Raw genomic sequence first — 14084 nt, forward strand, 5'->3', positions numbered from 1 at the left:
CCACACTCCCACCCCCTGCCCCCTTGCCTACCTGAGACTGTTTTAAAGAATCCCAAACATGGTATCATTTAACCCATAAATACTGCAGTTTGTTGCTCTAAAAGATAAACAACCCCCCCTTTTTTTAACAGAACTGTAGTTCTATTATTACATTTTAAAATATTATCAGTAATTAAGGTCCTTAGTATCATCAGTCAGTTCAATTTCTGTCTCGTAAGTTTTTTCTCCAGTTTAATTGTTCAAATCAGTCTCTAAACATGACCCACTAATGTAATGCATATATTCTTATTTCTTCTCTTTATTCCCCACAACTCACTCCTATTTCTACTTTATTCAGCACTGATAACATCACCATCACATAAAAAATACTAAAATCGAGACATCTAAGGAGGGGTGAAAGGAGAAGGTATTTAAAAATTAAAATTTTAGAAATGCACTTAATTTTCTTTTTTTTTATTTATATAGATCTGTTTTTATTAATGTCATTAATATAGAATGACAGAATCTTTGAGTTCTAATTTAATGGTCCTCACGAATAACCTCCCAGTGAATGTAGGAATATATTCTAAGAAGTATTACGAAGATGGCCCTGAGCAACCACTTTTTTTTTAATAATAATCTTTTATTATGTTATGTTAGTCACCATACAGTATATCCTTAGTTTTTGCTGTAATGTTCCATGATTCATTTAATTTTCTTGTACATGCTTGTCCTCCCAGCAAAAGGAGAGAGATCCAATATTCTTACTACCGCCTCAGATTCTGATCTGGTTCCAATACAGCCTAACATCCCTGGACTTCCGGGGGCACGCTGGAAAGTGCTGGAGCAAGGGACAAGGGACTCCCGCTTTGCCAGCATAGCATCCTGCCTGCAGGGCTGCAGAGGCAGACCCACATGCTACAAGGAGTTTCAATTCCACAGTGGAAGGAGATGGAATTTCTTCCCTTTGCAAGAGCTCAAGATCAGCTACCAATTACTTTAGAAAGTGACACCATAGATCCATTCATAGTAAAAGGACCAAATGAAAACACTGAAATAAACTGGAAAAGTATTTGCATCTTATCAAAAGATTGACAAGATAATATCCTAATTCAAACAAACTCTTCTGCTGAAATTATACTTTGCCCCTAAAAAGCAGTTGGGTTAAAAATCTGCTTCTGAGCAAGTAGTTCTTTTACCCTTACATATCATTGTATTTCTAGGATGCACAAAGGAGAGAGTCAGAGCGCATGAACTCCCCAAAGCTGCTAGGTTTCCTCGAGGCAGCAGACTTAGAAGACTAGGTTTTCTTCCTTCCAGTTTGAATACAGCTCACCCATAAAATCTTGTGATCCTTCCAGACCCTAATAGGCTGAGCATGTGAAAATTCCATCAATCTTACTCCTTTAAAAACATGAGAGAGCTTTCCTTTGAAAGGTGATCTGCCAGGCCTGGATCTGTGACTTTTTCTTTTCCAGTCTATTCATTCACTCTCACCAGACTTGCTGTTAACCAGGCAGAGAGAGGAGAAGGAATCCCCTCGCCAAGCTGCCAGTCCCAACCACGGAAAAGCGAGTCCACACCGAGGTCTGGAGGTCCAGCGCCCCAACCTCCATCTCTGCCACTGGACGCCCGGCTGGCAGGAGCTGGGAAGCTGGACCAGAGGGGTGGCCTCAGGGATCAGGGCCGGACAGGAGGGAGAACAGTACAGTGCAGCAGCTGCCTCGTGAGATCAGCCCAGGCCATCCCCACTCACTACAAAGGCAGGCTGTGAGATCCCTCTGGAAATAATGACTTCTCAAGCATTTTTTTCTCTGTTTTCAGCCATTCGGGAGGATTGAAGGCAAAGATCCATTCGAACTAGGTTATCATTTTCCTGAAGTCAGGGACCATCTCTTATTCTACATCAATCCCTAGTACCCTGGGCTGGACCGGGAATGGTGGACACAGGTAAGTATTCATTTAATCAAAGAATAACGGTCACTGAAAGGATCAAACTAGCCTTCCTGAATATATTTTTTTCTATATTCTACTTCCCCCAATTGTGTCCTCCCCTAACAACTGCTTACCTCAACAAGAACCTCAGAAAGAATACTGCAATGATGAGCGCCACACCAACGAGGAACGCAATACACACAGCTATAAAAATCAAAGAAAACACCGTATCACCAAAATGTCATCATAAGCATCGAAGCTGTTATGTCACTATAATTAATCTGTAAATTAAAAAATGCAAACAAAACAAGTGAAGGAAAAGCCTATATTCTTCTGCTAACTTTCCTATAAACACTTGAGAACACCCATCATTAGGGGAGTCGTCATTTTCATTATGAAAAATATCAAACATACACAAAAGAACGGAGATTTGCATAATACGCCCACACATACCCATTACCCAGATTCTAGAATTATCAAGATACTGTCACTCTTGCTTCATCTGTTGCTACTCTGCCTCCTTTTTTTTTGCCTCAAGTATTTTTAAGCAAATCCCAGACATCACGTCATTTCCCCGTCCATCTTCAGTACGTATCTCTAAAGCACAGGCCTCACAAAAGACATGTTGGCATTGTGAAACCCCTGATGTGGCCCATTGGGAAGGCTTCTAGAGTCATCTACCAAAAATGCATGCCCTCTACCTAGCTGTAAGAAAACAGCGAGCAAGTGCAAATAACAAAATAACTGGCCAGTCCTCTTCAAAAGTGTCAAGGTCACAAAAGACAAAGAAAGGCTGCAGAAACCTAACAACTAAATGGGCTGCGGGATCCTGGACTGCATCCCGGACCAAAGAACGGGCCTTGAAGGGACAAGAGAGAAATCTGAAAAGCCTATGCATCAGTTAATAGCACTATACTAACGATAACGTCCTGGTTTCAATCATTATATACGGGTGACTGTACTATGATTATATAGTTTAGGGGTTTAGGGAAAGCTGGGAGGTTTATATGGGAATGCTTTTCTGTAGTGTTTCTGTAAGTCAAAAACTATTCCAAAATTAAAAGATTGTTAAAAATGGGCCTTTTGTTATATACATGTTTACATACACCATATCATTAAAAACTCTCTGGCTAACAGAGTACATATTCTAATTTTTCTAGTTATTTCAAAAATGCTTTTTGTAGTTAGTGTGTTTAGGTCAGGATACAAACAAGGCTCACATTTTCTATTTGCTCGTTATGCCTCTTTAGTCACATTTAGACTTGTTTGAAACAAGTTGTCTATGAGGATGTCTCATATTCTAGATCTGTCGGTCTGTTCCTCTTGGGGTCACTGAGCTTGTTCTAGCCTCCAAATGTTCTGCAAATGGGCAATTAGCTGTAGAGGATTGACTAACAAAGTTCAACTTTTTGGGGCAAGAATGCTTCACAGATGGTGCTGTGTCTTTCCTGCTCCCCACATCAGGTGCACCTGGGGTGGCTGACCATGTGCCCGATGCCCACATTCAGCTGGGGGAAGCCTGGCCCTCCAGTGCCAGTTCCTCTTTCATGCAATGGTTTCATCCACTCATGACTTTTGCCTACACCAATTCCTTCATTAAGGGTTACGAAATAGTCTGCCATTCTGCCACATGTATTAGTTGGAATAACTCCTTAAAGAATTTACCCTCATCATCTCAGACTACTTAGTTATCCTAAAGTACAATTAAAACAGGAAAGGCAGGATAAATAGTTAGATCCTTCCTTTCAATTAACAATTTTAAGTCACTCCAGTTATCAGGTGTCCTTGTTACCCCCGGAGGCAACCAAAGTATTCTCTCTGTTTAGGGAAGGGACTCTGTTCTTCTTCTTCCTTTTTTTTTTTTTTTTTAAGATTTTATTTATTCATTTGACAGAGAGACAGACAGCCAGCGAGAGAGGGAACACAAGCAGGGGGAGTGGGAGAGGAAGAAGCAGGCTCCCAGCTGAGCAGGGAGCCCGATGCAGGGCTCGATCCCAGAACCCTGGGATCACGCCCTGAGCCAAAGGCAGATGCTTAACGACTGAGCCACCCAGGTGCCCCCATTCTTTTAAGTTTCATAAGGGACTCATTGGTTTTTGTAGATTCAATGGGTTTCCATCAATTACATTCATTATTCTATTTTTAATGCTTAACCTGGTCCATGTTGGCCCTTTCATGTTGGCTCTTCCATTCTTTTGACATGACCCTATGGTTTCCAAAAGATGCACTGTGAACAGTACTTATTAATGCCATAGGGATTTATTATCTTATCTACTGGGTGGCTCAGACGGACAGATTTTCTTTTTCTTTTTTAAGATTTTATTTATTTGAAAGCAAGAGAGAACATGAGCAGGGGGGAGGGGGGAGAGGGAGAGGGAGAAGCAGACTCCCCACTAATCAGGGAACCTGATGCAGGGCTCGATCCCAGGACCCTGGCATCATGACCTGAGCAAAAGGCAGATGCTTAACTGACTGGGCCACCCAGGCGCCCGTCAGACTGGTAGATTTTCTTCAGTGGAGTTATTAGAGAATGAACAGTCCCTCCTTAATCTAAGGGACTTCTGGACTGTCCCTGTAAGACTCATACAGGAAATACTGTGTCCTCTATCCTAAAACAAGGAAAGATACTTGACAGTCATTTGCCCCATTTCTAGTTTCTTTCTATTGCATTAACTTTTTTTGGGTTATTTATGCTTCATAATTAAACTAAATAACATCTATGAGAATATGTTGATCGTATAATTTTCTTATATATCACATCATTTTCTTGGTATACACCAATGACACAATCAATACATTATAAATATACCATAACTAAATATGATAGATAACATATAATCCAGCTTTTAAAGTACACAGTGCCGCAAACAGTACTCAAAAACTAAAACCTTTAAAACACAAATTTAAAACAAAAATTCAACAAAGAGCATATACATACGAAGGTTACTGTCAATGGGATTCTTGTTGACAACTATGTCACAAGCAGTTTCATTGACTCCATTAGGCGCCTGCTTTACCAAGAGTGAATAGTTTCCAAATTCTCCAAATGTGTATTCCAGCCTACAAAGATATGGCAAAATAAGGAAAAATGGTTAGATTAGGACATAAGGAGTTGGATTATGGTAATGTCATCAAGGCAGAGTGACAGGCATTCCTGAGGGCTGACTGGGAAAGATATTAAAAAAATACTCTGAAGGAAGGAAACGCTAAACACCAAATAGGGAACAAAAACTAGACAGAAACCACAGGCGTCAGTAGGGTCACGTCAAAGCAGGTACAAACCTACAGACTTCTTTCTCTTCCAAGGTGTCATTAAGCTGCAGGAGAGATCCATGCTGGGTGCTCACCACCACCGCGGCAATGCTAGGCTTCCCAGGTTTCCCACTCCAGGAAACATTCACCAGTACTTGAAACAAGCACTGTACAACAGAAACACAAGCAAACTGTTAGAGGAGTCTGAAAGGCTGCTGATTGTCAGCGCATATGAATATCCACCTAACTCCTGAGATGACCTTTCCTTCGTCCTTATAAAAAACACTTAAATTCCAATAACTGAGATAAAATTTGCCTATATCACTATGTGTAAATTTTTCACCGAAGTAATAAATACAGCATATGCTGTCTTGCATTCCATTGTTTTACATATTACATACAAGTAAATCTCCATGATTCCATCTAATTTGCATATTTAAAATTTTTAATGGTTGCATTATAGTCCATTAAATACTAAAATTGTGAGTATTTAGACTGCTTTCCAAGCTTTTTTGTTTTATCTATTTGTGTATCATTTATATAAATTATGTTTTTAAAGACACAGTATAATTTTTATAATTTATATTATATATAATTTATATAAATTATCTTGTTTTCAAAGACCTACACATGATGTTCTTATTCCTTTAAATTCTTTCCCTAAAATACATTTCCAAAAATAAGGTTACTGGATAAAAAAAAATAATCATTTTATTAGGGGCACCTGGGTGGTGCAGTCTGTTAAGCGTCCAACTCTTGGTTTTGGCTCAGGTCGTGATCTCAGGGTCATGGGATCGAGCCCCCGTGTTAGGCTCTGCACTCAGTGCAGAGTCGGCCTGGGTTTCTCTCTCCCTCTCCCTCTGCACTCCCCCTCAAATAAATAAATAAATCTTTTTAAAAAAACCATTTTAATGGTTCTTGTTATATGTGGCCAAACAGTACTCAACAAGAAAAATTACAGTACATTTGTTTCTCATTAGCCTTACCAGGATTTAAAAATCATTCCTCTTTTTGTTCATGTACTAAATATTTATGATATCACAGCATTAAGATTATATTTTAAATTATCAGTAGATTAAATAATCCAATATTCTTTTGTTATTTTATATGTCTTATGGTATGAACCATCTGTTAGACACAAAATCCCCTTGAATATAATCTTAGAAATCTGTCCTCACATACTGCAATATTAAACTTTAAACTATCTCAAATATTTCCCCATTCTAGTGCTTTCCTTTTTATCTTGTTATATTCTCGTATTTTTAATTACAAGTTTTTAATGTCTTATACAGTATACATACTAATCTGGCTGGCTATTTCTTCTATTCATTAGTTTAAAAATGTATTTTTTAAAATATTTTTTATGTTTGTGAGGTTCTTTTAACTCGAATCCACATAGTAGTTGACAAATGGTATACAATAATTCTAAATACCGTCCCCATGGTTTCAGTTGTAACATTTAGGTTAAATTCTCATGTAAATTAGATTCTACTTCTTAGATTTACTTTGGCCCACTGTCTTCCTTTCTCTTTTTCAGCTACACAAGTGGTTGCGACTTGGTAATGCATCTTATTTGGTGCAGCAAGTCTCCCTACTGCCTGTTCTTTGAGGCCATCCGTCGATCTTCTTGCCATTTACTTTTTCCTATCAGTGTGGGAAGGATTTACGTAGATTCTATAAAGTAGCCATTGCTACGTTAACAGCAACTGTGTTAAAGGTATGAATTAATTTGAGAAATACCACCATTTTTTCTATGTTTAGTCTTCGTATCAGAGTATATTGGCTATCTCTCCATTTAACCTGTATTTTCGCCCTAAAATTTCCTTATTGTCTTTATGTATGAACTCTATTCATGAACTTTATCCCCAGGGATAAAAATGTAAGTCATCATAAATAAATCTTTCAATATGTTAACTTATTCTACCTGATAGAATTTTATTTAAGAGTGTTACACCAACTTTGATTAAAAAGTATGACCTGCATGTCTTTTCCTGTCTTGGCCAGATTTTAAGATTAACACCCTATCTATACAGCAGAATAAATCAGATATTGAGCCATCATTTTCAGGGGGGAGGGAGCTTTTATTTAGGTTAGTTTGTATAAACTGGTAATTCTTTATTATTTGAAAATGTAGAAAAAATTATATATTTCTAGATGGAGAAATTCATTATAACTTTCCAGATTTCTTAATCAGTGGCTGATCTATTTATGTTCTTAATTTCTTGAATCAATCTTCATATCATATTTTTTGAAGGAAATCATTTTGAGTTTTGAATTTATCAGCTTATAAACTGTTCATTTGACCATAATTATTTTAATTACAGTGGTTATGCATATCCTAATTTCTAATTTTATTAATTTCTATTTATCAGTAATTTATCAATTGTGTAACTTTTATTTTTAAAAAATCATCTCTTGGGGCGCCTGAGTGGCTCAGTCGGTTAAGCTTCCAACTCTTGATTTGGGCTCAGGTCATGATCTCAGGGTTGTAAGATTGAGCCCCCACATTGGGCTCTGTGTTGGGCATGAAGCCTGCTTAAGATTCTCTCTCTCCCTCTGTTCCTCTTCCCCCTACTCCACCCACACGCTCTCCCTCTCTTAAAAAAAAAAGGTGGGGGAGACTCCTAGGTGGCTCAGTTGGTTAAGTGTCTGCCTTGGGCTCGGGTCATGATCCCAGGGTCCTGGGATTGAGCCCTGCATCAGGCTCCCTGCTCTGCAGGGAGTCTGCTTCTCCCTCTGCCTCTGCTCCCAAAACCCCCTGCTTGTGCTCTCTCTCTCTGACAAATAAATAAATACAATCTTTAAAAAAAATCATCTATTGGGGCATCTGGCTGGCTCAGCTGGTTAAGTATCTGACTCTTAATCTCAGCTCAGGTCTTGATCTCAGGGTTATGAGTTCAAGCCCCGCACTGGGCTCCACACTGGGCATGGAACCTACTTAAAAAAGCAAAAGCGAAACAAAACAAAACAAAATCATCTCTTGACTCATTTTAAGTTTTCTCTCATCTTCACAGGCAGGGAGTGACAGAGGCAGGATTCAGACCAGGCACCCTGGCTGCAGAATCCATGCTCTTAACCACTCCACTCTATCACTTTCTGGTCTGGTTCAGTTCACCCGTTCAATCCTTAAACCCTAATGAGTCTGATAATAGTGAATGCTTATTTCTCACCACAGTTTTGTCCTGTAGTTTCTACCACCACTCTTTTTTTTTTTTTTAAGATTTATTTATTGTAAAGGTTTATTTATTTATTTTTAGAGATAGAGAGAGCACAGGGAGGGACACAGGTAGAGGAGTGAGAGAATCCACAAGCAGACTCCCCAGCTCAGCAGGGAGTCGATGTGGGGCTCAATCCCAGGACCCTGAGATCACGACCTGAGCCAAAATCAAGAGTCAGCCACTTAACCAACTGAGCCACCCAGGCACACTTCATTTATTTGTTTGAGAGAGAGAGAGAAAGAGAGAGAACATGAGCAGGAAGGGCAGAGGAAGAAGGAGAGAGAATCTCGAGCAGACTACAGGCTGAGCGCAGAGCCCGATGTGGGGCTCGATCTCACGACCCTGAGATCGTGATATGAAGAGTCAGATGCTTAACCAACTGAGCCACGCCGGTGCCCCCTACCATTACTTTCTATGTGTTGTAGGGGCCCATCTCAATCCCAAGCCTTTTGATTGGTGTGCTTCTATTTTAGTATTAACATTTCACTTATTTATGCAAATGCAAAGCCTGACTGGCCCCCTTATTCCCAGGTCGACCTCATGAAAGTAACAGTGCATATGTCTTTTTGTTTTTGATGTATTCTTTTAAAGTACAATAGTCTCAGATTTTAGTCTTCAATATGTTATTAGTCAATGTATTTATGTATAACTTTCCTTTTTCCAAAAGGAATTTGAAATTATTCACAATATTTTAATACAACTGAGTTTTACTTTTATGCAAGTTAATCCGTTTGTATTTGTTGCAATTAGTCTAGACTTGCTCACCCTGAATTCCTTCCTCTACTTTTATTGTCTTGTCATTTATATATTTTCCATATTGTATATTTTTAATAATATTTTAAAGATATGGTAATATTAACTATTATTTTTATCATACTTAGAACATGTCTAGTTAAAAAAAATGAAATGGCCTTGTTTATTCTAATTTATGTCTGAAAATAATTAACAGTCAAAAGTAACAGATCACCTTCACTGCAATGAAAGCCCAGATTTCTGTCTCCCACTCACTGCTTTTCCCTTCTTGCCTCCTCCAGATCCCCTGAGGAATACCGTTTAGGATGCTAAAAAGCAATTTTCTTTTTCTTTTCTTTTTTTCTCATTTTCATCTTATTTTTACGTAGTCAGTTATAATGATTACTCATAGTTAACATTACAATACTAACCTTCCTCCAATTTTGGTTCTCTTTTCAAAAGCACTTGCTGACACACAGGTATCTTTAGCTGTCTTGAAGCTATGAAATCTACACATTTTTTCAATGTTTATGTGTTTTTCAACGTGTATGGATTTTAAGTGTTTCTACTTTAAGGGAAGAGAGATAAAGAGGAAAGGAAATTGTCTAACCAGATAACTGATTTCCTTCACCTATAAGTCTCCCATTCCCAGATATTTATTATCTGGTTTACAAAATACAGATTATTATAATTTGCTTTCCTTTGAATGTCTGCCTCTATATTTGCTTAAAGATTTTTAAATGATCATTAATGTTCAGAATTTTCAAAAGGTTATGTCTCAATAGCATTTTCTGGTTATCTAACATTACAGGCTCATAAATGTCTTTCCAATTTCCAGGCTAAGGTCTTTTCTGCAATTATGGGACATTTTTTACAATTATGTTTAAGTGCAAACTCTACCACTCCTTTACTCATTTTCCTAAAACATAATTATCTCCATGCTGTTTTGTTGTGGTTTTTTTTTTTGTAAAGATTTATTTGAGAGAGAGAGTGAGAGAGAGAGAACATGCATGCGGGGCGAGGGGCCGAGGGAAAGAATCTCAAGCAGACTCCCCGCTGAGTGTGAAACCCTACTTGGGCTGATCTCAGGACCCTGAGATCATGACCTGAGCCAAAATCAAGAGTCTGATGCTTAACCGACTAAGCCACTCAGGCACCCTCATGCTCTTTTAACAGTCTTTTTCCTGAACTAGTCGCATGTAGCTAATTCTTCTGTTGATTCTCTGATGTGTCACCAGCATCACTGTTTTATACCACTGATTCCACTTTTCTTTTTTTATTCTAAGGATGCTTTACTTGCCCTATGGTTAATACCCGGAAATGTGCTTTTTTCTTCCCCTGAACTTGTTTTTCCATAAATGTTAGGCCATTATTGTCTTTTTAGAAGACATTTTGCTCATTCTCTGAATTATTTGTGGCTTTGAAATTCAGCTATTATTGATTTTTTTTCAGGTTTCTTTTTAGGTCCTTCTCATAGGCTGGTGTATCTTTCCTTTGTCTTTGCTGTTTTTTTTAACATTCTAGATTTTCTTTGCTTCACCTTACTTTAGAGAGCTCTCGATGGCCTTAATCAAAACAAGGAGGGATCACGTACTCCTTCATCCCCTCTTTAGTTGGTACCCATACTGGGGGTTCTTTTGTTTGCTTTTTAAAGCTATTTACAGTGAACAAGTCCCTATGGTTTTGCAACTTTATGACCGTATGAAAGTGATATGCATTCAGTAGAAATGTACTTGGAATTTTGAATTTTCACCTTCTCTTGGGCTAGATATATGCCGAAGGACCCTTTTTCATGATGGTGGACAGCAGCAGCAAGCCAAAGTGCCCAGTCAGCCATGCAATCATGAGGGTTAACAAATGATACACCGTAGGATAGTGTAAGTATTCTGAGTGCATTTAAGGTTGGCTAGACTAAGCTATGATGTCCAGTAGGTTAGGTGTTTTAAATGTATTTTCATCTCACTGTATTTTCTACAGTGGGTTGCAACCCATTGGAGGAAAATCTGTACATTAAAATTCCTCCTGTGGGGAAGCCTGGGTGGCTCAGCTGGTTGGGCATCTGACTCTTGATTTCGGCTCAGGTCACGATCTCAGGGTTGTGAGATCAAGCCCCACCTCTGGCTCCATGCTGGGCGTGGAGCCCGCTTAAGATTCTCTCTCTGCCCCTCTGCCCCCCACTAAGAAAAATTACATAAATAAAAATTTAAAATAAATAAAATAAAAATTCCTCCTTTGAAAGCAGTACATTCAAATGCTCAATTTGGAAATAGAGAATATTTTATTTTACATAGAAGAGTAGCCTTGTATTTAAAAAGCAACAAGGTCTAGGAGCTGTACCTTCAGATAAAATAAATCCTTTATCAACAAGGAAGCAAAGAAAAAAAAAGGAGAGAGAGGCAAAAACCAGGAAACAGACTCTTAACTATAGAGAACAAACTGATGGTTCCCAGAGGGCAGATGAGTGGGGGGAGGGGGAAATAGGTGATGGGAATTAAGAGTCCACTTCCTGAGCACTGAGTAATGTACAGAGTTGTTGAATCACCGCATTGTACACCTGAAACTAATCTCAACACTGTATGTTAACTGTACTGGAATTAAAATTAAAAACTTGGGGCGCCTGGGTAGCGCAGTGGTTGAGCGTCTGCCTTCGGCTCAGGGCGTGATCCCGGCATTCTGGGATTGAGCCCCACATCGGGCTTCTCCACTGGGAGGCTGCTTCTTCCTCTCCCACTCCCCCTGCTTGTGTTCCCTCTCTCGCCGGCTGTCTCTCTCTGTCAAATAAATAAATAAAATCTTTAAAAATAAATAAATAAATAAATAAATAAATAAATAAAATTTAAAACTTAATAAAAATAAATAAATCCTTTATCATCAGGAGGGCAGATCCCTGGAATAAATGCCACACCTCAACCTGAGCCTCCCCGTTGTCCTCACTACTTTGCCCTTGGAGAATACCCAGGTGTCTCACTCCTTCCTTCTCTGGTCCAGCAATGGGGTTATGCATCAGGCAGAGGAGTAAAATAAAACATGGTCTATCACTTTCACTCATCACCAAGAACTGAGTTTTTAAAAGATGGGGAGGGGAAAAGAGAAGAGACTGATGTTGCTCACTGCTAGGCATTCTCCCTGATTATATGTCTTCTGATTCTTTCTACAGCCTATTTGTTACCTGACCTAGAAAACTGAAGTGAACATGTAAAGGGCTTCAGGTATGAGAGCATTAAGGATCATTCCAAAGAGACCCAGAGCAAACAAAGTTGTGAGCGTGAACATGATACCTACGTGATAACAGCGTTCAGAATTCCAGAAGACAGTCAGGTTTGTTCCACGTAGTTCATTATGGATGAGCAGCAAGGCCTGGTCCATCTTCAGGTCTACATGCTTTTTTTTATCTAAGTCTGGTAAGAATTAGGGAAAAAAAGTTTAAAAAAAGCAGAAAAAGCACCTGAAAGACACGTTAGAGACAAAGTGCACCTGTGTGAACAGTGGCTTCACAGGCGTGCTTCTCAAATGCCTGTACTCGGAGGCTCTGGGGTCTCTCGTCCCTTACTTTGTGAACACACAACTGAACAACTACGCACACATAGGCGTGTGCGCGTGTGCACACACACACACACACACAGGTGCCCTTTTGCACACATGCCTCTACTACAGACGAGGATTCAGTTAACACCATCCACATCCCGTGTGTAAATGGACCATGTTCACCACATGCTAAAGTATGAGGGGCACTGACTTTACTAGTTTCACATCTCTTCCATTTGACAATATGCCAATCTCATGAGCTGGTATTTTCTCCATTTTGTAGATGAAGAAATTAAGGCTCGCATGGATTTGATCACTGTGCACGGCCAGAGTTCTGCAAAATCACTGTGTAAACCCAGTTTGTGTGGTTCCAAAGCCCAAACTTTCCTGGACTATGTTACTCCACTCCAAGTGCAGCTCGGGAGATGACAGGATGCCCGCTTAGCAGGGCTCTGCAGTGATTTGCACACCCTTTAAAGTTGAGAAGCTCTGCCTTATATCACTTGGGTTTGACTTCTGATTCTCCTTCTGGTTTCTACAGCAGATTTGAAGTAAGAAGAGAAGATGAGCTTCAGTCTGAAGGGAGAAAGACCCACTGCTCTGTATTCCCAAGGCTTAGAGCTCACCACTTTACTAGATGCTCTTAGGATGACCTAAAGACCACGACCATGAACATTCTAAATTTCACCTGCCAACTTGGTAGGCAAAGAGAACTACTATTAGCTAAAGTGAAAGCAAAATGTTTCATTTAAACCAACCTCCACATTTATACTATTATATGAGAGAGAAATTAATATGCCCTCTAGCTTCTAGGTCAAAAAAGAGAGAGAGAAAAAAAAATATTTAATAACACAATGAGAAAGGTAATAATCTAGCCTCTTTTTTTTTTTTTTTTTTTTTTAAGAGGGAGAAGCAGATTTCCCACTGAGCAGAGAGCCTGACAGAGGGCTGGATCCCAGGACCCTGGGATCATGACCTGAGCTGAAAGCAGACACTTAATCAACTGAGCCACCCAGGCGCCCCTAATGTAGCCTCTTTTATTTTGTAATATGAAATCTTCCTTCAGGGCGCCCCAGAAACTCATGTGAACAGTTATTTGGTTAATTCAGGAAATTCTTCACTGTACCCAATCTAAATCCCTCATTTTAAAGTTTACCTGAATTTACCCTTATTCAGCTCTCCATAAACACAAAACCCACAATATACAATTCTCTTTTTTTAGATTTATTTATTTATCTTAGAGAGAGAGAGCATGAGTGGAAGTCAGAGAGAGAAAGAGAATCTCAAGCAGACCCCACACTGAGCACAGGGAGCCAGATGTGGGGCTCAATCCCAGGACTCTGAGAACATGACCTGACCCAAAACCAAGAATTGGACACTTAACCAACTGCACCACCCAGGCACCCTAATAATATATAACTCTTAATAATCTACTGAAAATCT

General features: G+C 39.2%; 1 protein-coding gene and 1 long non-coding RNA gene across 3 annotated transcripts in view; one reads left to right on the forward strand and one right to left on the reverse strand.

The window, feature by feature from the left end:
* HGSNAT (heparan-alpha-glucosaminide N-acetyltransferase) overlaps positions 1 to 14084 on the reverse strand; it is a 44964-nt gene that overhangs the window by 17035 nt on the left and 13845 nt on the right. For both annotated transcript variants that reach the window (XM_040643199.1, XM_040643198.1), the window contains exons 2-5: positions 12399 to 12514; positions 5197 to 5333; positions 4853 to 4974; positions 2049 to 2118 (exon numbers count right to left, since the gene is read on the reverse strand). In XM_040643199.1, coding sequence (XP_040499133.1) covers positions 2049 to 2118; positions 4853 to 4974; positions 5197 to 5333; positions 12399 to 12482 — 413 coding nt within the window. In that variant the 5' untranslated portion in view covers positions 12483 to 12514. The remainder of the gene's footprint in view (positions 1 to 2048; positions 2119 to 4852; positions 4975 to 5196; positions 5334 to 12398; positions 12515 to 14084) is intronic.
* On the forward strand, positions 475 to 11535 carry LOC103677040. The gene is made up of 3 exons (XR_572304.2): positions 475 to 1929; positions 6704 to 6883; positions 10885 to 11535. It is a non-coding gene; the product is annotated as an uncharacterized LOC103677040 (long non-coding RNA).

Source organism: Ursus maritimus, unplaced genomic scaffold, assembly GCF_017311325.1.
Source record: "Ursus maritimus isolate PB19 unplaced genomic scaffold, ASM1731132v1 scaffold_28, whole genome shotgun sequence".
NCBI lineage: Eukaryota > Metazoa > Chordata > Mammalia > Carnivora > Ursidae > Ursus > Ursus maritimus.